We start from the raw sequence: 25727 nt of genomic DNA, 5'->3' as shown, positions 1-25727 counted from the left end.
ACCAGGAAGTTAAAAACAAGGCCGCCTGGGTGGCTCAGTCGGTGAAGCATCTGATTCTTCGTTTCTGCTCAGGTCACGATCTCACGGTTTCATGGGTTCGAGCCCTGCATCAGGCTCTGCACTGACAGTGTGAAACCTGCTTGGGATTCTCTGTCTCCTCTCTCTGCGCCCCCCCCCCCCCACTTATGCTGTCTCTGTCTCTCTCAAAATAAATAAATAACCTTTAAAAAAAAAAGGTAAAATGAAAATTTAAAACAAAGAGTACGCTTTTTATCCAAGAAAGAGGAGAATGGCTTTTTTCGTGTCTCTCTTTCTCTCTCTTTTTTTTTTTTTTTTGTATTTTCATTTAAAAACTCTGGAAGTAGATACTGCAAGAAACTAACAAGAGTATTTCCCCATGGTGTAGAGAGTAAGGATGGGTTGGTTGAGGGCAGAGCTAGAAGTAAGACCTCTAACTGTCTATCTTTTCATATAGTTTTGAGTTTTATTTTATTTATTTACTTATTTTTATTTTTTTAATGTTCAATTTTGAGAGGGAGGGTGTGAGTGAGTGGGGGAGGAGTGGAGAGAGGGGGGCAGAGGACCCAAAGCAGGCTCCACGCTGACAGCGGAGAGCAGCCCAATGCCGGGCTCGAACCCACTAGCCGTGAGATCGTGACCTGAGCCGAAGTCAGACGCTTAACCAACAGGCGCCCCTAGTTTTGCTTTTTAAAACATGTGCATTTACTACCTATTTAAAAACTAAAAACGAGGGGCGCCTGGGTGGCTCAGTCGGTTAAGTGTCTGACTTCGGCTCAGGTCATGATCTCACGGTCTGTGGGTTCGAGCCCCGCGTCGGGCTCTGTGCTGACAGCTCAGAGCCTGGAGCCTGTTTCGGATTCTGTGTCTCTCTCTCTCTCTGCCCCTCCCCTGTTCATGTTCTGTCTCTCTCTGTCTCAAAAATAAATAAACATTAAAAAAAAAATTTAAAAAAAACCTAAAAACTAAAATAGGAACAGGTGAACAAGGTGCCACCAGAGCATATGTGGACAGCAGGTTGGGGGAAGGGGGTCAAGACAGGCATCAAGTGAGAAGCCAGGCAAAGCGGAAAGAGCCAGGGAAGGCAGAGGGCAGACGGAAGCAGATGGAAAGAAAACAAAATGCCAGGCAAGCCTCCAGAAGCCCGGCGGGCCGCGAGAGCAATGGGCCAGGGTGACGCCAAGAGGGATGGAGCAAGATACCAGCAGTGGGATCACAGGAGCCAAGCAACCTGGGGTTACCCCAGAGAGGGGATGTACTGACGGTTAGCCAGGAACCTGACCCCTAACAGGTGCACCTGGCCAGAAAGGAAGGCAAAAGCGGGAAGGAATGAGATTCTCTGACCCCATCAAGTGACGGCAGCACAAAGTGAGCGCTTAGAAATTAGTTTTACAGAAGGCAGCTAAACTGGAAAAGAAGGGCCTCATCTCCGGTATTTTTCTCTTCAGAAAAGCTCAGGCTTGAAGGGCTGCGAGACGATGATGGTCCTTCCCTTTCTTTTCCAGTGGGACTGCAAAGTTATTATCTCTGAGAGCCGTGGATTGATTTCGTTTCTCAAGACCGTAGAATGACTTAACATTCCAGCCACGCTCCCGACGCAATGCCTGGCACTGGAGGGATACAGAGCAATGCTTCTATAATAGAAGCTCCTTCTGGCACTCGGCTCAACCAACTCATCAGCTCACCTGACCGCCATCCCTGCAACGTGTTGGGTGCTCACTGGCCGCAGCCTACTCTCGGGAGCCTTAGTCTTCTCATGGCTTAAATAGGGATGATAATAGTACCCACCTACTGGGTCGTCGTGAGGATTAAATAAACTAAAATTTAAAGAGACCATTTAGAACAGTGCCTGGCACAGAGTAAGCGCCATCACTGTTCACGACCATTATTATTATTATTATTATTAACCTCATTCACTGGTGGACTTTTGCTGCCGTCTTGGTAGGACCGCGGGCTGAGTAAGAGTAAGCAGTGTTTATTCCCAAACCTGGCCGTGCCGATTGGATGGTCATTGTAATTATACAATTTAATTAACTATAATGTTCCCCAATAAAATATGAGCAGGAAGAAAGAGTTGCTCCTTTATAACAATTAAGCTGAGTCTTTTGGGTAGACTCAGAAAAGAATGGTAATGTTTGCTTAAAAAGTGTGGAATTAGGGGGCGCCTGGGTGGCGCAGTCGGTTAAGCGTCCGACTTCAGCCAGGTCACGATCTCGCGGTCCGTGAGTTCGAGCCCCGCGTCGGGCTCTGGGCTGATGGCTCAGAGCCTGGAGCCTGTTTCCGATTCTGTGTCTCCCTCTCTCTCTGCCCCTCCCCCATTCATGCTCTGTCTCTCTCTGTCCCAAAAAAATAAATAAACGTTGAAAAAAGTGTGGAATTAGGACAACTGTAAAGGATTAGAAAAAAAATGGGAGACGTCTAGATGTATTTTGGCTCTGATAGTTTCACAGGGGTCTTTGCTTGCTTGGTTTTTTTTTCATTTGTTAAGAAAGAGAAATTGAGTGCCACCTATGTAAGAAAGACCACACACACACAAAAACTCCGATCGGTAGATTTGTAACAGAGGAAAGGCCCTATCTGGAAAGACTGGTGGATGGATATACACTTCTATTTTTTTAATTAAAATAAAACGTTTAGGGGCGCCTGGGTGGCGCAGTCGGTTAAGCCTCCGACTTCAGCCAGGTCACGATCTCGCGGTCCGTGAGTTCGAGCCCCGCGGCGGGCTCTGGGCTGATGGCTCCGAGCCTGGAGCCTGCTTCCGATTCTGTGTCTCCCTCTCTCTCTGCCCCTCCCCCGTTCATGCTCTGTCTCTCTCTGTCCCAAAAATAAATAAAAAACGTTGAAAAAAAATTTAAAAAAAAATAAATAAATAAAATAAAATAAAACGTTTATGGTAAGTGTCTTCTTAAAATTATTTGTTAGAGAGGGAGAGAGCACAAGCAGGGGAGGGGTAAGAGGGGAAAGAGTGAAAATTTTAAGCTCACGCTGAGCGTGGAGCCTGATGCAGGGCTTGATCCCACGACCCTGGGATCATGACCCAAGCCAAAATCAGCAGTCAGATGCTCAATCGACTGAGTCACCCAGGTGCCCCTATGGTTAAGTGTCTTTTCAAATGGATCTTCGCTTTAACTCAAATTTTTCAACCAATCAATAAACTACTTGGTCCCTACGGTACTGGATTGTAATTTTTTGGGCTTTTAACATCATTATCACAATACAACTGTGACATCGTGATTTAGAAGAAATATATATTTGGTCTTTGTCCATAGTTCCTGGCTCATGATGCTCCCCAACCCCTTGGGATCTCCTACGTGTTGAAAGTGATAAGGGTTTCTTTTGTTACATCAACGAAGGTCCCTTTTGGACTCCATCCAAAGGTAGAGAGACTGGTTGCCAGATTGACCAACCATGTGGTTAAAAGACTGAAATTTTTGGTTTCATCCCCCAACCTCCAGGGAGGGGAGAAGGGCTGCAGGTTGAACCAGCCAACGGCTAATGACTTAGTCAATCCTGACTGTGTAATGATGCTTCCATAAAAGACTGAGTTAGAGCTTCAAGGTTGGTGACCACATGGAGTCTGGGGAAAGTGACATACCTGGAGAGGCCATGGAAGTTCTGTGCTCTTTCCCCAGACTTCGCCTTATGTATCTGTTCACCTGGCCGTTGATTAGTATCCTATATCAGATCCTTTAATAGTAAATTTACGTAAGTGCTTCCCTGAGTTCTGAGTTTGATTTGCTGTAGCAAATTAAAAGAACCTACAGAGGAGGTCATTGGAACCTCCAATCTGCAGCCTGGAGCTTGGAACTGGCATCTTAAGTGGGGGTAGGGACAGTCTCGTAGGACTGACCCTTACCCTGTGGCATCTGATGCAATCTCCAGATAGTGTCGTAACGGAGTTGAATTCTCAGACACGTTGCTGGTGTCTGAGAATTGCTTGGTGGTGGTAGGGGGCAAAGACCTCCTCAATCCCAGTTTTGGATCTGGGAACCCCCAAAGAACAACTAAATAAGAGCTCTCTCCAGTTTAGTCTCCATCCACATTGGTGCCCCCACATTTTTCTCCTCCAAAATTCTCAGTGGCTGCCCAAAGATTGCCAAGAGCTTCCTTGTACTGTGCGTGCATTGTTTGAAGGTCATCAATTTCACTGACATAAAAGTTGAGCTAGACAGTGCCAAAGCCCAGACCACCCCTTTTGGAAACCTCAGACACACTGGCAAACTATCTCTACTCTTATCTGGACATAGGAGAGTGCCTTGGTGTATTACTATAGAGCGCCAGCAGCCCAGATGAGTCTCCGATGTCGTTAAATAAACCTCACTCAGAATTAGAAAACAGCTCCAGCTCGAGGGTTTTTTTCATAGGGGAACTCAGAGCCTCAAATTAGCTGTGCTCTCAAATGTCACGTCCCCGGGGACCTGCCGTAAATTCTGACCTCCTGTCTCCCCTCAGGTCACCCTATAGTCATCACTTCCCCAGAATTCACCACGAATTGCAATTTTAAATTTATTTGTGAATTTAGTTAGGATCTGTCTCCCCCACTAGATTTTTTTTTTTTTTTTTTTTTTAGCCTCCTTGAAGGCAGGGACTGACTATATTCTTTTCGTTCATCATTTCATCCCCAGAGGCCGGCACTGTGTCAGGTACATGGTGGACGCATTGGGACGAATGAGAATATGCTGGATGAATGAAGGAAGGAAGGATAAACACAGTAGAGGCCTGAAGTTGTTACCTGTCACCCAGTGTTACTGACAGCCATTCGTTCATGTATGGCACTGTGCTTCCGAGCACTTAATTACTAATCGTTCCACACCACCTTTATGGGATAGCAGCTATCATTATGTTTCCATGACAAGAAAGGAATAAAATATCTGACGTTTAGTTCACTGGCTTGGCCCGCGCTGAGATCTCTCTGATGGATGAGATTCCAAATATCTAACCACAGGAATCCCGGGTAGGCTCGACATTAAATCTTTAGTTCTCTTATTGATGGGTGAGGTCCCGGGAATACAGGCAGGGCAGCTGAGGAGGTGACAGGGGGCATTCCTGGGTCTGGGGGCGGCCTGTACCACCAGGTAAGGAATCACTGCAATGTTTTAAGGGGCATGTTGAATTGGTATGTACCTGAAAATCAGTCTTCCTCTCTGGATGCTTATGTGATCACATGGATTCTGTATTTACTCAAAACTTTTACTTTTCGTTCATTGCGCATTCTTTCCATTAATTTCTCTTTCTCACCATATTGCATTAAGTGGTACTTATCATGATTACTGTTATGAGTTAAGTTGTGTCATTGTCCCCACCCGAATTCACAGGTTGAAGTCTGAACCCCCAGTCTCTCGGAGGGTGACCTTATCTGGAAATAGGGTCATTGCAGATGTAATTAGTTGAGATGAAGCCACACTGGCAGAATGGGCCCTTAGTCCAATATGACTGGTGGCCTTGTCCAAAGGGGACATATGGACAAAGACACACACACACACACACACACACACACACACCGTCACAGGGAAAATACCCTGTAAAGACTGGGGTTTTGCTGCCACAGCCCCAGGAGCTGTCAGAGCTGAAGAGAGGCCTGGAAGCCTCAGAGCCTAGAACAGCTCTGCCCAGACCCTTCAGAGAGAGCACGGCCCAGCTGACACGTGATCTTGGGCCTCTAGCCTCTAGAACCGCAAAAACAATAATTTTCAGTTGTTTAATCCACTCAGTTTGTGTGGCTTTATTCCAGGAACCCTAGTAAACTAATACAACTACCGAGGTTTTGGCACCTCCTTAAATTTTATGCGGAAGGCCTATGTCTCTCTCTCCACATCCCGGTCCCAGCTCAGGATCACCCTGCGATCCCTCCGTCTGCCATTCAGTCGTGCCAGCATCCAGATCCCTGAGATGCAAAGTGAAAGGAAGCCCTTACACAGCGAATGAAAAAGAGCCTATAAAATCAATCTTTTGTCCAAAAGGTCCTGGGGTTGTGGGCGGGTGTCGGGAGAGAAAGGAGAAGGCACTATTTCACACTTCACATCCCAAAAGGCAAGCCCTCCTTCTCCGGGGCTCACTTGGCAGAGCAGGGCACTAGACGGAGCTCCCGGAAGAGCCACACGGCATTTGTTTCTCTGCAGCGAACAAACTCCCAGGCCTCGCCTATTCCCCAGCTCTTCAGAGGAGGTCCCACGGCCACCTGTTGTACAACAAAACTCACGTCTGAACTCCTTCCGACTGCTCTAAATCCACTTGGTACCCTTTCCAGACCGCCCCTCTGTTCTTAGGCATCAGCCTCTCTGTCTCAATACAACTATCAAGTCGCCCCTGACCTTCTCCTTGCAAGCTGAGGAGTAACACCTCCTTAGCCCCTCCTTCTAACGGTAATCCTTTAATCCGGCCGTGAAAAAAAAGAATTGTTCTAAGTGCCCAGAGCCAGAAAGCAATCGGTTTGACTTCAGTGTAAACAGGAATGGGGGGGGGGGGGCGGGAAGTAGGGCGTATTGTATGCGCCCCCCCCCCCCAGTTCCCTTGTCCCCACCTGTCCTTATATTCCTTTCTTTAACAATTGGTTTCCAGGAACATCCGGACTGTGTGACGAGTCTGAGCGAACGAGCCCGTTCGGAGAGAGCTGCCTGCCTGCTGTAGAACAATAGCGAGGAGGAACGAGTCCTCCTTCCCCAGCCAAAGTGCCTGATCCTTTTTTTTTTAATTATACAGATAAAGCTGGTACATGTGTAATATACACGCATACATAAATCATACATATACGCTGGTAATTTTTGTTGTTATTCTCTACCCTTATTCTTAAGCATTTGATCGTATATATATATGTTGTCTAGCGAGGCTGAGGCACCCTGAGTCCCTAAAGGAGGCTACCCCATGGTTCTGCCACCAGAAGAACCCGCTATTAGACAAGGATGCTGAAGCAAATTAAAAAATTATGAAATGCGAAGCAAAGGACCCCCTTCTCAGTTTCTGTAACTCTTGCGGGGAATGGTTACAGGAAGATGAAAAGTTACAGCAATACCAATCGTTGTGTGCATTTCGAATTCAGATCATAAACATAAATATGAGGGCTGTCTGCTTTTATGTTTTATACTAGGCCAAAGTTACCAAGCATCCTCAATAAGCAACGTTAATACCTTGATTTATTTTTCAGAAGCCTTCATAGAAGACAATTTTCAAAGAAAACGAATTATCAAGTGCCACGAAAGGAAGAATTTACCAGGAGATCTGGAGAGAGGAACAGTTTCTCTTGCTTGGAAAAAAAAAATGTTGTGGGGGGGGCGCCTGGGTGGCGCAGTCGGTTAAGCATCCGACTTCAGCCAGGTCACCATCTCGCGGTCCGTGGGTTCGAGCCCCGCATTGGGCTCTGGGCTGATGGCTCAGAGCCTGGAGCCTGTTTCCGATTCTGTGTCTCCCTCTCTCTCTGCCCCTCCCCCGCTCATGCTCTGTCTCTCTCTGTCCCAAAAATAAATAAAAAACGTTGAAAAAAAAAATTAAAAAAAAAATGTTGTGGGGGAAATGGGGCGAGCTTGCGGACAGAAAAAAAAATACAAAGGCTGGCTACAGGGCTGACCAGCCACAAAAGCTGAATACGGAGATGTGGGAAAAACATGGGGGTTGAAGGCTAACGTATGAAGATTTTTGAGTCCTTAACCGACATTTTGAATAAAGAGAAAAATATTGCACTTACCTAATGGTCTGATTATGGTAGCTTTTCAAATCCTGTCCAAGGCTGGTGGCTACCACTATCTGTGTTGGGAGAAACACACAAGATCAGTTATGCCCCAACACCTCATGTCATAGATACAGTCCTGGGTACAAATTACTCATAAGGTGGGCTGCATTTTCTCTCACCTGATCCACTTCTGCAGAAGTAAAATCAACACTTTACTAGCCCCGTGAATATTGTAAGATTTAAGAAATTTAATTTCTCCAAGTGACTTCACACGGTCACAATATACATCGTGGGGTTTCCCCCAGTAGGTTTCAGATACTTCCAAGCTACCCCAAAGCTTCATTGGGTGTATCTGTGCCCATAAGTTTGTTGCAAAGAAAGACCAGGAAATGGGTAAGATACAAGGAGTTTATGAAATTTTACTCTGGGGGCGCCTGGGTGGCTTCGTCGGTTAAGTGTCCGACTTCAGCTCACGTCATGATCTTGGGGTCTGTGGGTTCGAGTCCTGCATCGGGCTCTGTGCTGACAGCTCTGAGGAGCCTGGAGCCTGCTTCGGGTTCTGTGTCTCCCTCTCTCTCTGCCCCTCCCTCGCTCGCACTCTGTTTCTCTCTCTCTCTCGATCTCTCTAAAGAATAAATAAATATTAACAAAATTGAATAAAAAAATTTTTACTCTGATCCCATGAGATCCTTAGGGGGAGAAACAAGTTGGTGCTGAGCATTTTTCATGCACTGCTATTCCCCACTCTCTTCCCAAGCACTGAGAATCGTCACTGGCATTTCAACAGGGACCGTGTTTTTGTGGAGACTGTCGCTGGCTGTCCCATATTCTTCTTGAGCCTTGGACTACTACGACGACATAAGCCCCTGGAGCTAAGGGGCTCTTTCTACTCCCCCAGTGCTGGCACAGAGCCGAGTGTGGAGGAAACATGTGCTGGCCTGATCAGAGTCTCAAAGGTGTGGCTACAACAGTGTCTACGAAAGACAAACTAACACTAAAAGACCAACCCACTTCAGCCATATGCAACATGTCAGGTCAGAGAAGAAAAGGATTCAAACCAGTGGTTTCTCTAAACCAGCCATTGGCTTTAAGTCACTTGTCCATTTGGCCAAAGCGATGAGCATGGTAAGTCCCGCCACAGAGGTGGATTCTGTGTGGTAAAACAGGAATATCGTTTGGGGACCTACAGATATCAGGGAGACCAGATAGGATGGAAAGAAGGTAGGACAGATGGCAAAAAAATCTACCAAAAACAAAAACCTACTTTATTTTTCCTTCCATCCCATGTGGTCTTCCTAATCCTTACCCCATTACGTGCCCTGCTAAGTTAAATTTGTCTCTTTAATTAAAGGACTCCTTTGGTTTTCTCTCCTTCTGCTCAAAAACCTTCCATGACATCCTGCCGCCTTGCAAACAGAAACCCCAATTCCTTGATACTCACGATTGTCCACCTTCTAGCCCTAAAGACATTCCCCCTTCTAGTAGTTTTCTATAGTCTGCAAACTTCTACTCCAAACTGGTTTATCCACTAACCAACCCCCAGTGATGTGCTAAAATCTTCCCTCCTCTCTGCTCTTAGTTTCGCCCAATCCGTAGGAACCTTCTCTACGAAACCCTCCCTGAGCATCCCAGCGTGAATCAATATGAATCATTTGGCAGTTACGCTTTCCTTATGACATCCCCTCACCTGCTCAGTGCTTCTTCCATAAATAGTCAATTAGCTCCTTGAGCAAAGTGCCTTGCGTACATAAGGTGCAAAATAAGCTCCGTGATTTGTTCTGATGATTTGGTACCCATTTAAGGGACACAAAGTACTGAGCTGACCTTCTCCTTAAGAGAAAGCAGCAACCAAACTATAATGCCATCATAATCCTCATATGAATGGGAAGCATATAAATGGGACCACGGACCACAGCCCTGTCACCTAACATTGTTAAGGAAACAAATACGCGCGTGCACACACACACACACACACACAATCCTAGCTAACCTTTCACAGATTCTTCTTCAAAGGCAACAAGGACTGACCTGATTTCTTTTCTCTTCAGGAAAAGTAAATGTTATAAACCTAAACACCAAGGGAAGTCTGTGTATTATCTAATACATAAGACAAAACGTCTCTTCCACTTTTGTTACTGGAAAATCACAAATCAATAAGAAAAGCTGATGAGAAAAAAAAAAAGATAATGGCATCACATATATTGAGAAACGGACTAGTCTTCAATTATAACAACAGATTTGCCAGAATCCATAAAGTCTGGGCTATGAGAGTTTGAGGCAGTTATGTGCACTGTTTTATAGTACAAGATAGATAAAGACCCTCTGTCCCACCAGAATCATCGTTTATTTTGTTATTTGTCTGTTTAATGCCAAACATAAGCAACTGTGTAACTGTCAAAAACAGGGAAACCATCTCTTGGCTGAACTAACCAATAAGTTTCCTGTAAAAAAAAAAAAAAAAAGTCGCAGATCTGATAACACTGTATAAACATGGCCGATGCTGTTTTAACATTTATCTCCACTAAGCCTATCTCCCTCGGGGGGGTAAAAAACTGAACTGCTCAGATAATTGTGGCCATATCGCTGGCTATATTATTTACTCATTCACAATATGGTCGAAAGAAGCACTTTAAAAGTTAATTAAATGGGACGGGATTCTTATGATTTAAACTTCCACCTATAAAAGTTTGATTGAAAAAGTGTGCAGCTGTAAAGACTTTATCATGTTCCACAAATTCGCTGTGGCGGATATCCTGGCTCCCTGACTTTACGGCAACGCTTAATGTTATCAGTGATGATGCTGGTGATTCATGGGGCGTGCATGCCGCTACCTGGCCTCCGTTAAAAGAGAGATCCAGTCGAAACCACTCCTTCAAGGGCATGGTGAATTTCGTTTTTACCGCAAGGTCTTCTCCTTTGACAAGGTGCATCTGAATATGCAAGTGGCCTACAAGGAAAATCAAAGCTCGTGAAAACCACACAAAAATATTACTTCGAAGTGCGTCAAGTGGGTGCACCTTTTCATCAACTGCCTTAAGCAGCTACCCAGCTAGAACGTGTTCCTCCTTCCTTTAAACAAAAACAAAGCAAACAAAAGAACACGCAAGTGAACTCCTTTGTAAAGAAGGCCTTTGTTTCAGGCTGCCAGAAACAAAGTTTCACGTGAAGCCCACGTTTGAGAATCGTCACTTTCGCTGAACTGCCACGTTGACAACATCTTCCTTAATTGCAGACGTATCTGCCAATCGACAGAGCACGAGAAAACTGCAACATCGTTTTAAAGGTTCTGTCTCATACTTACCCTCTTCGGTAAGAAATACAGACGGCGTGCCGTACATCTCATTAGAATCAACAAAGTACAGAATCCCACAGAGACTGGCCTTGCAATAATGGAGTAAATAAAGCCACAATGAAACAGTAAACCTACAAGAGTGAGGAGAAATAAAAAATTCTGCAGATTGATATCATCCAAGAACAGGTAATTATAGTTAACAATGACCAAGTAAATTGCTTTCTTTCCAATGAAGGGATGAATTTGCCTTCATGTTCATCATGGGAGATCAGCTTGCAAAGCTTGATTTTTGAGACAAAGGAGGTAGTTATAGTAACTGCAAAAGACAGGAGTTAAGAGTCATTGTGCAAAACTGGCAGATAGCGTACCTTGCGCCCAAAACTCTGTTTCTGTGCCCCTTTGAGAATCTCACACGCCTCCCATCTGAGTTCTTGATTAGGGTTTAGAAAGCCAGACGTAAAACAAAAATCTGGATTTTAATAAGAGGTGATTTGGTAAGAAGCTATTCTAATTTCAGTGATTAAACTAAAAAAAAAAAAAAAACCCACAACTAGGGCTTTTTTGAGCAATTTTGTTTCCTTCCAAGATAAAAGCCTCAAGGTAGAAAAATGTCACAATCTGCAAATGGCATCGCTCTATGTTAATGGGGACACACAGACACTATTTTAACGCACACATTAGGTTGCGCAGGATCACAGTTCTGGCTGACCCACATGGAAAGACTAATCTAATTGTTGCATTTCTGGACCGGGGCTATTTTAGTTGAAAAAAGTATTGTCCATCTGTGATTTGCCGAGTGGGAATAAAATAAGAGTAGTCAACTTAAGTAGGACACGTTTAGCCAAGATGCGTGATCCGTCCATCACTCAGCAAATATTTGCCGAGCGCTTGCTTAATGCCACGCGTCGGGCTAGTGACCGGAAGTTCAAAGACGAGGAGCTGGGAACAACTGCATTTTGCAGATGAAACGGCAATCAAGGTCAAAACCAACGTACAGAGTTCTTGCCATTACCCCGGTGAGCAAGTCACAGTTGGGGGTTAAAGCGGCAGTGGCTCCGGGTTCTTTGGGGGATATATCCAAACAAGTCCTTTAGAATTTTCTGGGCTTTGTAATCTGGCCTCGGAATCAGTGGTAAGATATGCAAACAGATGGTGCCACACAGCTCCCTCCTGACCCACCCAGCTGAGCAAGCTCATGAAGATAAGTTATTACAAGGAAGCTTAGCAAGAACATACGCTCAGTAAAGTGACTCAAGATCTTTCTACAGCCAGCAGCATGGGAAGAATTAAATCACTCTGCTAAATCCATCCGGTCTGAGGTGAACCAGGAACCATTTTCAGCATCTTCAATTCAGCAGAAGGAAAAAACTATATCTGGGTTTTGCTGAAATCAATGGAGGAGATCAGAAGTTGTGAGATTTCAAGCAGCTCATCCAGTCTTCCAAGACAGAAAAGGCAAAGCAAAGGCGGCAACGTGTGCCGGCTGTGGCTGGCTGCCCCCGAAAGCTTGCAAGGCTTCAGGCCCCCACACCTTGCGCCCCTGCTCATGTCATTCCTGGGACCGACACAGAGAGTCTAAGGCAAACTGAGGACTGCTAATCGCAAGAATAACTCAAGACCACTTTGGGCCACGAATTCCGTCTAAGCTGTGTGCATCTCAACATTTTTCCAAAACGTATTAGACAGGTATGTCCTCCTAAGGGATTCCACTAGCCTGCCCTGGTCCTCAGGTTAAAACGGTCCTGCCCCACCAGCCCAGCGCCCCCCACCGTCCTCTGCCCATTCTTACACTGGATAATCTATCCGCTGGCGTCGGGTGGCCTCCAGCTCTCGGTTGTGAAACCTCGGGAACTTCTTCACAATGCCTGTGTTTTCTCCACTGGAGGCATAGAGAAAGCCCAGCAGGGTGACCACATCTGCAAACAGCAAGACGGCTGCCTTTCAATTATCTCCAGAAAGCACTGCTTCCCAAAGCACATTCTTCCTGGAACCCTCTGCCTCGCTCCAATCAGAGAGTTAAAAGAAATCGTCTGGAAATATGAGCGATGGTTTATGGAACCCTGAATGTACGTCGGGCGCCCTCTGAGCACTTTACAGAGAGCGATCTCAATTCATTCTCAGAGCAACCCTACAAAGGAGATTGCGTTATTAGTCCCAATCTACAGATGAAAAGCCTGAGGCATAGAGGGAAAATGACTCGCCTAAGGTCACGGCTAACAAATAAGTGGCAGACCTGGAGCTTGGGTTCTAGGTTCTTAACCATATCACACGCTGCCCTTCCAATAAGGAAAGCATTCGGAGTTCACGCAACAACAGTAACGATTATCACATGAGTAGCACTCACTATGGTCCACGCTGCTGTAAATGTATCTACAGCTCATCTGGCCAGCTAGCTACAGAGAGATTCACTGAAGCTTCATTATTATCCCCATTCTAGAGATGAGGAAATGGAGGCACAGCTCCCAAAATGGTTAGCTACCGTGTATATAACACAGAATATGGAATCATAGCATCCCGGGAATAATCTCATTTAATTTCACAACAGTCTTTCAGAATCCATGCCCTTAAGAGCACACAGGCTTTTTGCTCCTGTGCAGACTTTCCAATATACTCCACACATTACCCTCTGCAAAAATGACTAACCACACCCCTTAAAACCAGAGAGCTTTCCACTTCATTTTGCAAATGTGGGAGAATTCTGTGGCTCTAGAGAAGATAGGGATGCCCTTATCAAGTCTTAAAAGGAGAACTGAGTTATCTCAACTATATTTAATACCTACTGTTCTAAACAAGGCCAGAATGATTTTTTTTTTTTCTAAATTGCCCATACCCATTCCCCTTCAAAGGAAAAAAAAAAAATCACGGACTTAAACCGAGGAATAAAGATCCCTTTCCTCTTTCTTAAAACACTCTGTGGTTTAAAGGTCCATGATTCAATGGTAGAAACCTGCGTTTCTTCCATTGAAAAGGGAAGAGCTAAGTTCTGTGCCAATTACCAAATGCCTATATGGCACGGATTACAGATTACAGGAGCCTGAGCCTAGGATACTGGAGACCCCAGCTCTCATTCCTCATTGGAGAGAATGTTTTATTATAGAGAGAGGTACCTCTGGGTCATTAAAACTTAGAAATCACAGGAGCAAAGTGTTCATAGTCTCCAACCCCTGTGAGTATATCTAATAGAATTAAATACAATAGAGCCAAGCTGTCCCCAGTGCCCATCTCCCTGTTTTGCGAGAGGCAGAGAGGCATTTGAAAGCTCAAAGGCTACCAATCCCAACAGAAACAATGCCATTTTTTTTTTCTTCACAATTTGAGCTCACTTGGAAGCACTGGATTTGCTGGTCGATCACAGGGATGGGAAGCAGGGCACACAAATGGAAATACTGCAAAGATGTCTTTGGAATCTGAGGGGAAAATCGCCAAGACGTTGCTGTCAGCCCAACCTTGGTTTGGCTTCCACCGCGTGGAGTGGAACATAAAAGGCCAGATGGCCACGTTAGCCCCCTAGGAGGCCTTCTGCTAGTGATTGCTGTTGAGTTACCTCGTGTGCAGTAGAAACATTTATCAAAAGGAGCAGGATTTGATTCTGCCCAGCCTGCCTCCAGTAAAAGGAGGCTTCATAAAGAGGTTTCCAAAGGGAAAGGAGTTAAAAGTCAATGCTGATGAGCCTCTCCTTTATCCAGGGATCAAAGTAAAGCAGGTTGAGCAGGAGAACTTGCAGCAAAAGATGTGGATGGAAAAATCTAAGACCGAAAGATCTAAGATAATTTTACAAAAACACATACCTTTCGTACCCAATAAAAGCCAAAGCGATGGTGGTTTCCCTGTCAGACCTGCAGCTTCAATGGTTCTATTTTGGGGTTCTACTGCAATTTTTTTCTTCAGTATAATCCTGTCTTCCCATTTACTTAGAAGGAGTAAGAATGAAATTCTGGAGCAGGAAAGGATTTAAGAATTCGGCTAGCCCGGGATAACATGTAGGCTTGTTTTCTATTAACTGGTTGTGGCTGTTTGGAATGCTATGCTTGATTGGTGATGGCTGTCATGGGCCCCAGAATGGGGAGTAAGTGTACCAGTGTCATTCCCCATTAAAAACTTCACAGGTACAAAAACTTAAGTCCAAAATTTAGGTCCAAAGAGGATAAGTGGCTTGCCCAGGTGCCTCTAGAATATAAATCCTAAGAGAGCAGGGACATTACTGCAATCGTTACCCCTTCCCTGGAGTCCAGAACGGCACCCAACCCCGGAGGCTCCACAAATACCGAGGGAGTGAACGAATGAAGAAATGAATGGACAAATGAACACAGTGCGGCCGAGTCAGGATTTAAACCTGCCTCTCTTTTGCTCAACACTTTTCACAATTTTATAATGTGCCCCGTGCTGCCCAAATCAGATCACAGTCTCTCTTCTTTCAGACCCTTCCCCCAAATCCCTTTCTTTGGCTAATCTTGAATGAAGAAGTTAGGCAGGAAAAAGGCATCACTGCGACATAAACACAAAATACCAGGGACACGGTTCAGGTTTGGAACCCGCCACCTTGACTGTTCTGCTTGTTTTATTTTCTCCAACTTTAGAGCAAGGGGAGGCATTGGATTTTGTATGGCGCAAACTCCTTCACTGGGAGACAAGGAAAGTGTTAGTGTCTCGTTGAAGGTTTTACGGCTAATAAGAGATGCAGGCGTGACTCAAAGCAGGTCTCCCGCTACAAACCCAATGGGCTTCTTTTGAAACCACATCGTATGTCAAAGGCCTTATCAAAGAGAACTCACGCTGAGGTTCAGCTGGCTTGCCCCTGGGCGGCCTCGCTGGTGGTTAAAAGACTGAAATATGCCCGTATTGGTTAGAGGATGGCTGCTACGTTGACCCTCCAGGGCCCCACCACTACCACACATCCAGGCTCTCCTTCAGGGTACAGCTTGGCTCGGCAAAAGCCTGCATCACCATCCCTCTTCAGCACTACGGCTAGCGCCTGCGGAGACTGACCAGGGCGCCACCCTCCCCCCCCCCCCCCACCCCGTCTAATCTGAGTGGGGTGGCCGGGGTTGGCCATACAGCCCACTCTCCAGTTCAACAGGGTGATCAGAGCCCTGACATGGACATCTGCTCTGGAGAGGGTCCCATTTCCACGTAACAAAACCCTCCTGAGGACAGGCTTCAAGCACCACCACAGTGACACAGGGGAGACCTCGGGCCGTTTGTGGAGAAGTTAGAGATAATCTTGAGGCAAACAATAACCAGCTAAAAGTCTGTAGGTGGAAACGGGAGGAAAAGAAGTTAAGATTTTCCAACCTGGAGAAGGAAAGCGAGAGTACGGGTAATTCAATCGCGCTTTCCGAACACGGGACGTTAAAAGGCAGGACTGTTTGGGTGTTTCATTTTCTTTAAAAGCAAAGCCTGAGAACTAAAATTCCATTTTCTAGCAAGTATGATTTAGGTCAGAACTTCCCCCCAAAGGATACAAGGCAGCGAAGTGGGCGAGTAAGGAAGTCAGTAGAATATTCAATAGTAGGAGTGTTAAGAATAAAATAAATTCCACTCCCAGGAATTTATCCTCCAAATACGCTTGTAGGTGTGCACAAAGAGACACGGACGGGGATGTTCCGTGAACCCTTGTTGTTGATAGTAAAATAGTAAAATACATGACCAATATGCGTGACCATCAGCAGGGGACAGGCTGAGTAAATTATGAGCCGTCAGGCAACAGGATTTGCTAAGCAGCTATTGAAAAGAATGAGGCGGGGCGCCTGGGTGGCACAGTCGGTTGGGCGTCTGACTTCAGCCAGGTCACGATCTCGAGGTCCGTGAGTTCGAGCCCCGCGTCGGGCTCTGGGCTGATGGCTCAGAGCCTGGAGCCTGTTTCCGATTCTGTGTCTCCCTCTCTCTCTGCCCCTCCCCCGTTCATGCTCTGTCTCTCTCTGTCCCAAAAATAATAAACGTTGAAAAAAAAAATTAAAAAAAAAAAGAAAAGAATGAGGCCATGTAACATGCAGTAACATAGAAAAATCTCTGCTGTATTGTTAATGAGTGTAGCACAGAGTTTACAGTATCTTCCCATGTGTGTACAAAGGCAAGGACCGTCAACTTAATGCTTATATGAGCAGAGAACATTTCTGGAAAGAGACACAGAAACCAGTATTAGTGAGTTTGCCTCCAGGAAAAGAACTTGAACACAGAGTGGGCGGGAACTCGCTCTTGCTCCAATCCCTTTTACACTCTATGAATTTTTTACCCGGTACATGTATTCCTTTTTAGGCTAAAACAGCAGAGAACAAAGTCTGAGCATTTCCACGCAGGCAGGGAGAAAGGGACAGCCACATTCGGAGGCCTCCCCGCCCTGGGCCTCTGCGGCTATTCAATCTGCTTCAAAGAGACAAAGTCCAGTGGGTGAGGAAAACAGGATGATTCACATCAGTAAAAATTCAACTTAAAAAAAGAGTATTCCTTCTAATTTAGAACCTGGGTTAGGGCTGTATTAGCATATTTCAGAGAGGCGGCATAGCAAAGTCGAAGGAATCAGGAAGCTTGGACTCCCGTTAAACAAACTGAGCCTTGGTTTTCTCCTCTGAAAAGAAAGGATGAGAATAAGACTCCTTCCCATGGGACTATTATGAGGATTAAATGAGACAATGTGCACACAAAAAGTATTCTGAAAATCATAAAGGGCAAGGCAGATACCAGGCACTAATTAGTGTTATTACTGAGAAATTCAGACTACCGTGATTAACTGGGGGGGGGGGGGAGGGGGAAAGAACGAAGTCTCTCTTTTTTTAATAAAAGTGCCAAACACATGGTTCTCATAGTTATAAACATTATCATCATGTCATTGACTTCTAACTAGTATTTTCACAGAGACAGGTAAAGCCTGGCTCCAATATCTGACTTAGTCCTTCCATTACTTTGTTGTAATGGAATTTTGTTGTAAGAAATCACACTTCTAATCCACCGGATCTGAAGATGAGACCGGATGTTTAGCAAAAGGGAAAGAGAACGGAAAAGAAGGAAACTGCCACGTCCCCCAGTTTCTGTCCTAAAAGGGAAGAACAGAAAAATGTTCATATAGACAGACAGTAGGGCAGAATGCTTAATACACGTTCGCATGGCATTTAAGAACCTTCCACCTGGGGCCCCAACCTGCTATTCTAGGGTAATTTCCTGAACTGCCCAACTCATACCTGAGCCTCCTCTACCTGGGTGAACAAACAGAGCAAGGAGCTGCTACTCCACATCGCCACCCTGTGGCAGACACTGGTCATCCGCCCACATGGCGCTCATTCTCAGACTCAGGCCCAGACTCAGCCTCAGAATCCTTCTCAACACCGCGTCTAGGTGGCCACCCCCACCCACTCAGAGGTGGCGGGCAGGACGAAACCTCACACATCAAGAGATGCAGACTCGTCGCCATTCTGCCACCCGGCTGCATTTTCTCCTCTGTGTGTTGTCGTCCGTGCTTTCCCTTCTGCCTGGATGCTGTTCCCCCTACTCGTTTTCTGACTATGAAAACGCTAGTCACCCTTCAAGTCTCTGTTCAAGTGTCGCCTCCTCTGTGAAGAAGCCGAGCAAAGTTCTGCACACACAGAGACTGCGCAATAGCTTTTTTTCAATGAATGAATGACTTAAAGTCAAGAAATGGTCTCATGACCTCTCTCCGTAGTGGAGACTGTTATGTGTGGGGTTTGGGAACCAGACGACCTGGGTTCCAATCTCTGCTCCATCATCAAGAGCGCTGCGACCTGAGACAGGTCACGCTAACTCTCTGAGTCAGTTTCCGCCTCTGCAAACCTGACAGGAGGGTGCTGGGCAGATTAAATGAGATACATAAAGCACTTAGCACAATGCCTAACACACAGCAAGTACTCAGTAACAGAAAGCGGCTGTTACTATGGGGTGGCTGTTTTCCCCTCTCACGTAAGCACCTAAAGACAGAGGGGACCATGTCTGCATCTTTGAGCCACCTGACTTAGTAAAGAAATGGATACATAGCAGGTGCTCAATCACTCTTTGCTTAGTTGACCTGAACATGATACACCTTCTGTAGGGAAAGAAATACCAACACGAGGTTAGGGAAGGCCATAGGGGGGAGAATTTAATTTCTGATGGTGGGGGTGACAAAAAGAAAAGAGAAGAAAAATAATCTTCAGGGCAGGGGCGGTGGGGGGGGGGGGGAGGGAAAATTTGACCTGGCTACCGGAAATAATGGGTATGGTGTGGCAGTGGGGAGGAGGTATTGGGGGGCAGTGGGGAAGGCTGTCCCCCCCCCCATAAAAGACACCGATGTAGTCAAAGCAGGAGGTGAGGAATCGCAGACTCAAACCACGAGGGCAGAGCAAAGGTGAGCTCATGTGTGGTTGTCGAGGAGAATCACTGACCAAGAGTCTGCATCCTGAACCAGCACCGCCCTGATGGGCTCTATCCGATCAGCTGTGGTGTGTGTGCGCAAGCCTGGGGACGGCACACAGCCGCCCACGACCCCTGCATGCTCCCTAATGTGACAACACAGCTGTGTGAGGATGTCACAGTGTGACGGTCACACACAGCCCTACGAGAAAAAGGTCCTTGCCCCGTGGCTAAGAGCATTCATCACTCAATTCACAAAGAGTCACCGCATGCCTGGCCTGTGCTAGGGGCTGCGGCGGGCACCGCATAAAACAAGCCAGGACCTTGGCGTTACGGAGCTTGCCTACCAGACAGAGACATTCAACAGGCAAAAAAGCAATGACGCATATTTAATTACAATGTCTGGTGACGATAAGGCGGAGAAGGAAAATAAAGATAGATGACGATGGGGGGGGAGGGGGAGGGGTGGGGCTGCCATCATAGATAAAGCGGTCAGGGGAGTCTTCTCTCCTGAGACGACATTAGCACGGAGGCCTGACGCAAGGGAGCAAGCCATGTAGGGCAAGGGAGCAGGGACATAAGTGTCCCAAAGGGACAATGAACTCAGGAAGCTCAAGGAGGAACAAGCAGGTCCGTGGGGCCGGAGCAGGTGGACGGGTGGGGGGGGGGGGAGCATGGCAGGAGAGGCAGTGGGAAGGGGACAGGAACAGGAAGAGGACGGGGACACCTTGCACGGGCCATGGTGAGGATCTTGGGCAGCTCTTCCTCACTGTAATGGGAGGGACCGCCTGCGGGGGGGGTGGGGGGCGGTGGGACCCCCTTGCACCGGTTGCCATGGGAGGAATGAGGGCAAAGCCAGGCTGCGACACAGGCCAGTAGGACAGCAATACGCACGGCGAGCAGTGATTGAATATGCAACGTAGTCTGAAGACGGGGGCCACGGGACCAGCGGCCCTCTCACCTCTCGCGGCAGGACAGGCATGAAGAGAAGTCCAGGTGGGCCTAGAGTTGCTGCCCGTGCCGCGGATTTTTCTCGATGGTCATGCGTGAGTCAGACACAGGTTTAACGGGTGAGGGACGACTGCTACCGCCTGGTCCCCTCCCCCCAGGAAACGGACAAGAGCAAGCGGAGCCTCAGGTGTGGCGTGCCTGGCCACCTATGGCCCGCATGCCCAGAATGCAGCCGGAGCAGGTGCACCAGGAGGGCACGTGGCCAAGCCTTGGCACACACGTGTCCTGAAAGGCTGCTGACTTTTGATCTGGGCTAGATTTTCTCAGCAAGGCGGGACAAAACTCTACCCACGTGTCCACCAACAATCGGACCACCGGCCGGGCTTGCCACGGTCCTGGCAAAGGAGATAAGCTTCCAGGGAGCGGTAAGGGGGGTTGCGGGGGGGGGGGGCGGGTGCATACAACCCTCACCTCGGGAGCCGAACCTAAGCTTTAGGTGGAGAGGCACTCAGCCACACTCACGGAACAGCCGTGCATGGGGACCTTGGCTTGCTCTCTCTTTGTAAAGGAAAAAGCAAATGAAAGCGAGTCAGGGGGCACTTCAGTTCAGACACGGAGCCCTCGTAGGACACCAGGCACTCGACACAGAAAACGTTCCCCCACACGCCACACCAGGGCTGGCTGCAGACTGCAAGGGGACCAGACATGAAAGGCACCCCCGCGGCTCCCTAATGCCCTCTTGTTGTTCTGACTTGACTCTTGTTCATCACGAGCCGAACAGAGAAGCCCCTGCTAAGAACAAGCCAGAGGCCTGGCCCCCTTCCATCGCACAGCCGCATCAAGAACAAAGGTCGTGGACACTTTCCGAAGGGCGGCCGCAGACACGCTTTTGATTCCTCTTTTAAAGAGAGGGAGAGGAAATGTTCCCCTTTCTCTGTGATTCTGGAAGGAATCACAGCCACGCACACAGACCTGGTCGGAGAGTGCACAGAGCCCCCTCCCCCCATTTGTGGTGACTTTAATTATTAGAAAAGGTTTTCCTCTGCGTTACGCTCTTATTAGATTTGCTCTCACCCCAAAAGTAATGCTCGGCATACGGTGGGGAGAAAAATCCCACTGCGCTGTTCCAAAGCTCCGTGAACACAGGAAGGAACAACAAAAGAAAAGAAAAGGCAGTTCACCTGTTAAGGGTATGTTCGGGCGCCCTAAGACCTCAGCCAGTCCATAAATGACTTCATTTAAAAACTTCCAGCTTGCAATTTAGTCATTGTTCCATGAGAAATATGTGATTTGCCAAACATGAAATGGAATCATTACGCCCTGACAAAATCGGAGGCAAATCAAAACCGGCTGTACGCGCCTCGTGCTTCCTTCTCCTTAATAAATTAGGTCTCCCCGCGGAGGGCATTCCAGAAAGATGCTAGCATGGGGTTCTGCCTGGAAGAAGGATGCACACTGATCATCGAAATGCAGGCAGCTCGACTAGTTAATTACCCGCCCCGCCCTACCCCCCACTCACACACACACAGAAAAGGAATCTGCCTTCTTCTTCTGCATATCTGTATTTAAAAGCACCACACAAACAGGGAATAAGCCAGACACAGAACGAGGCCATTCAGACAAAACGCAGGATAAGATCGCATAGAACTAGACACACGCAGAAGCGCACGTAGAAACTGGTGGATTCTGAACAAGGTCTGCAGTCTAGTTCAACAGGGTTAGATCCACATCAGTTTCGTGGCTTTGATACTGCACTACAGTTGGGGGAGACGCCACCATTAGGGGGAAGCGGGATACACGGGACTCTACCATTTTGCAACTTCTTGCAAATCGAAAATCATTTCGAAAGAGATTATTTTTAATGGCAAATGTGTTCGTTCTATGGCAAGTGGCCTTCGACCAACTATAATATATGGTAGTACCAGCCCTGGAAGCTGTCATTATAAGCAGGGCTGTTTGGGGGTGGCCCCAGGAGACATTCGTGGCCATCATCTTCTCAGTGTACTTAAGTCATCTAGGAGTGATGACGCCTAGATGTGATTTGCCATCCAGGAGCCTCCCGAGGAAGGGTCTGCTATCACAGGCCCATGGGTTTGCGTCGCCCACCAAGCCTGCCGGGGGGGTTGAGCCGCAGTTACTCTAGATCAGAGTCCTACCAGCGCTGCCCCTGCTCTAGAGGCCCCTTAAGCTTTAAGATACATCGGAGTCACCGGAGTGTGTTTAAAATGCTGATTTCAGGGGCGCCTGGGTGGCGCAGTCGGTTAAGCGTCCGACTTCAACTCAGGTCACGATCTCGCGGTCCGGGAGTTCGAGCCCCGCGTCGGGCTCTGGGCTGATGGCTCAGAGCCTGGAGCCTGTTTCCGATTCTGTGTCTCCCTCTCTCTCTGCCCCTCCCCCGTTCATGCTCTGTCTCTCTCTGTCCCAAAAATGAATAAACGTTGAAAAGAAAAAAAATTAAAAAAATAAATAAATAAAAAATAAAATGCTGATTTCAGGGCCCCACACCCTACAGATCCTGACGGAGTAGGATATGGATGGGGCCTGGAAATCTGCATTTACCAGAGCCCTGGGTGACTCCGTTGCAGCTGGTCCTAGGGCCACATTTCAGGAAATACGGCCGGGTTCCAGGTGAGTGCTGGGAGCATGCCCAGGTTGACTCCCCATCGCAGGATCGGCAGAAGGGCCAGTAGGCTCTCAGCATCCACATAGCAAGGTGCGCTTCTTACCAATGGAGAGAACTTCTAAGAGTGCACAGCCAGAGATCTCCAACCCCGGTGCTTAACGGAGGGCACGGGAACCTCCTGCACTGGTCCTTGGGTGGCTATAACCATGGGACATTTAGGATAAGATGTAGAGTTTGGACCCTATCATCGTGGTGGCTAATTGTATCAAGTGCTGGTTATGTGTTAAGCACATTACATCTCATTTAATTTCCACAGCACTGCTCTGAGGCAATTGCTACTTATTATCCCCATTTTACAGATAAGAAAACTGAGGCTCCCAGAATGCCAAGGTTCACAGGCAGAAAGTGGCAGAGCAAGGAGTTGAACCCAGGTACGCTGGGCTGAAAACTCCCACGTGATTTCCTGCCTGACACAAGGGCTGCTCTGGTTCTCATCTCCTCCTGGAAAAAAACACTCCACCTAAAAATAACTGATAGTCAAAGGGTTCATGAGGGGAGAGAGGGAGGAAGACTTCCCCAGTGCCTGTTTCAGTGGCAGTAACGCTCCTTTCCCAGTTCAGACCCAAGCCTCTGAAGGTCCCTCCACGACCTCTGTGACCCTCCCGTGCAATCTCTTCTCTCCTACTCTTCCCCTCTCTTCACCTTTTTACTTCCTCCCTCTTTTTCCCTAAAGTCCTAAACTACAGGCTCGGTGTGCCCGCCATTTTCCTCACCTCCCCCCCCTGCTGGTATAAGAACCTTCTCCACCATCCTCTCGGGATACAGGCTATCTGAAGAAATACGCATGAGGTTCCTTGCAAGGCAAATGACCTACCACTTTCAAGAGGACACTGGGGAATCTTGTTTGCCCGAAGGTTCCAAATATAATCCATGTTCCACTCCAGGCACACTTGATGGTCTTTGAAAGGGCGTTCGAAAGGCGGGACCGTCTTCAGCAGAGTATAATTCTTAGCTACGGCATGTAGCAAATTGTCCTCCCATTTAACATTCAAGTCTCCACCACTGTATCTGTGAGTAATCCAGGCGCGTAGTATCACCGCGGATACCGAAATGGAGTGTCTGATGAAATAATCATCTCTGTAAACCATGATGCTCGGAAATCTCACGTGCACTATTTGTGTCCTGCTGGTGTGAAGATGCTTTTCATTTTTCCACCTCTTTTTGTACACAGGGATGCTACTTCTGAACTCGGACGAGACAACGGCTTCCAGATTGACAACACACGGCTGAGAGCATAAATACTCAACCGAGACTTCAGAAACATTGCGGACGTTCCCTTCAACGACGGTGAAATAAATGAAGTCTTTGTAAGCCACGCTCTGTTCCGCTTTGGGTGTTACCGACGTCGTCAGGGACGTCTGCCTGCCCAAAGACGGCGCGACATTCTGAAAAGGAAAAAAAAGAGGAAGAAGAAGAAAGAAACACAGGGAGTTAAAAAATCATCATATTAACAGATATGTGAATCATTTTCCTGGGATACAAAAATACCCGTCTACATAAAGCAGAGAACGTGGGACACGAAAGATGGCAAAACCACTACTGAACAATTAGAGAAAAACGCGCACACACACACACACACGAATGAAGATTAGGCCACATTCAACTCTCTCCCCAGACTCAGTAGCATCTGCTGATCAAAATGGGGCTTTCAAAGCTCCGTGGCAATCATTCCAGAGCTGGTTTCCAAATGGAGGAGCTAGTTCGCAACAAATCCAGGAGCTGCGAACCTGCCTTGGTGTGAAAAAAAGGGACGAGCCAGCTTCAGACATTTCCAAACTATTGTCCTGACTTCAAATGGTGATCAGACACAGCCAAATCAAAGGGCGGGAGGAGAGTTCAAAGTGCACCCGAGAGGGAGCATGATGGGGATGCCAACCTGGCCTCTTTTTCTCCTGTGAAGTTCTGAGCCAGGACAAGCACGCGTGACGGATGGACCAGCAGGAGGTTCCGGCTGCTCCAAATCACACACAGCCAGCCTTGGACCACAGACTGTGTTGTCTGATTCTTTCACCACGGATGGTGCTCCCGGTGCCAAGAAGGATTTTAGCCGTGTGTGTATTTACCTAGTTCTTTAAACGACGAAGACCTCTTAAAATGGACCTTCCTTCCAGAAGAAATCTTGGAAGTTGGTCATGAGATCAAGGCGATGTTTCGAGCATAAGGCGCTGATGTATGGGTGCTAAGAGCTCTTCCAAATATAACTTTTGTGATTCAGGCATCCAAAACACAATAGCAAAAAGGTTACTTTGGACCGCCTCACACCCATTCGTATGGCCGTTATCCAAAAACAAACACAAAACAAAACTAACAAGCACTGGAGAGGACGTTCGGAAACTGAAATCCTTGTACGTGGCTGGGGGGAAGGTAAAATGCCACAGCCACTGAGGAAGACAGTGTAGCAGTTCCTCAAAAAAACAAAACCTTGAATTACCACGTGACCCAGCAATCCCGCTTCTGGCTACACACCTCCAACAGTTGAAAACAGCGACTCGAGGGGCGCCTGGGTGGCTCAGTCGGTTGAGCGTCCGACTTCAGCCCAGGTCATGATCTCACACTCCGTGGGTTCGAGCCCCGCGTCGGGCTCTGTGCTGACAGCTCAGAGCCTGGAGCCCGCTTCAGATTCCGTGTCTCCCCCCTCTCTGCCCCTCCCCTGCTCATGCCGGGTCTCTCTCGGTCTCAAAATAAATAAAAACATTAAAAAATTTAAAAAAAAAAAGGAAAAGAAAACAGGGACTCGAAGAGATACACTCACAGACACACACCCATGTTCACAGCAGCATTAT

At 47.3% G+C, this 25727-nt stretch overlaps 1 protein-coding gene across 8 annotated transcripts in view; it reads right to left on the bottom strand.

Moving 5' to 3' along the window:
• Window positions 1-25727, bottom strand: part of SEL1L3 (SEL1L family member 3) — a 105760-nt gene that overhangs the window by 67725 nt on the left and 12308 nt on the right. For 4 of the 8 annotated variants that reach the window (XM_043572850.1, XM_043572848.1, XM_043572847.1 and 1 more), the window contains exons 2-6: window positions 23759-24329; window positions 12763-12889; window positions 10983-11104; window positions 10510-10628; window positions 7697-7755 (exon numbers count right to left, since the gene is read on the bottom strand). In XM_043572850.1, coding sequence (XP_043428785.1) covers window positions 7697-7755; window positions 10510-10628; window positions 10983-11104; window positions 12763-12889; window positions 23759-24329 — 998 coding nt within the window. The remainder of the gene's footprint in view (window positions 1-7696; window positions 7756-10509; window positions 10629-10982; window positions 11105-12762; window positions 12890-23758; window positions 24330-25727) is intronic. The other 4 variants (XM_043572844.1, XM_043572849.1, XM_043572845.1 and 1 more) reach the window with 3 other exon arrangements.

Source organism: Prionailurus bengalensis, chromosome B1, assembly GCF_016509475.1.
Source record: "Prionailurus bengalensis isolate Pbe53 chromosome B1, Fcat_Pben_1.1_paternal_pri, whole genome shotgun sequence".
Classification (NCBI taxonomy): domain Eukaryota; kingdom Metazoa; phylum Chordata; class Mammalia; order Carnivora; family Felidae; genus Prionailurus; species Prionailurus bengalensis.
Note: the sequence above shows the minus strand (reverse complement) of the source record. Positions and strands in the feature narration are given on the sequence as shown.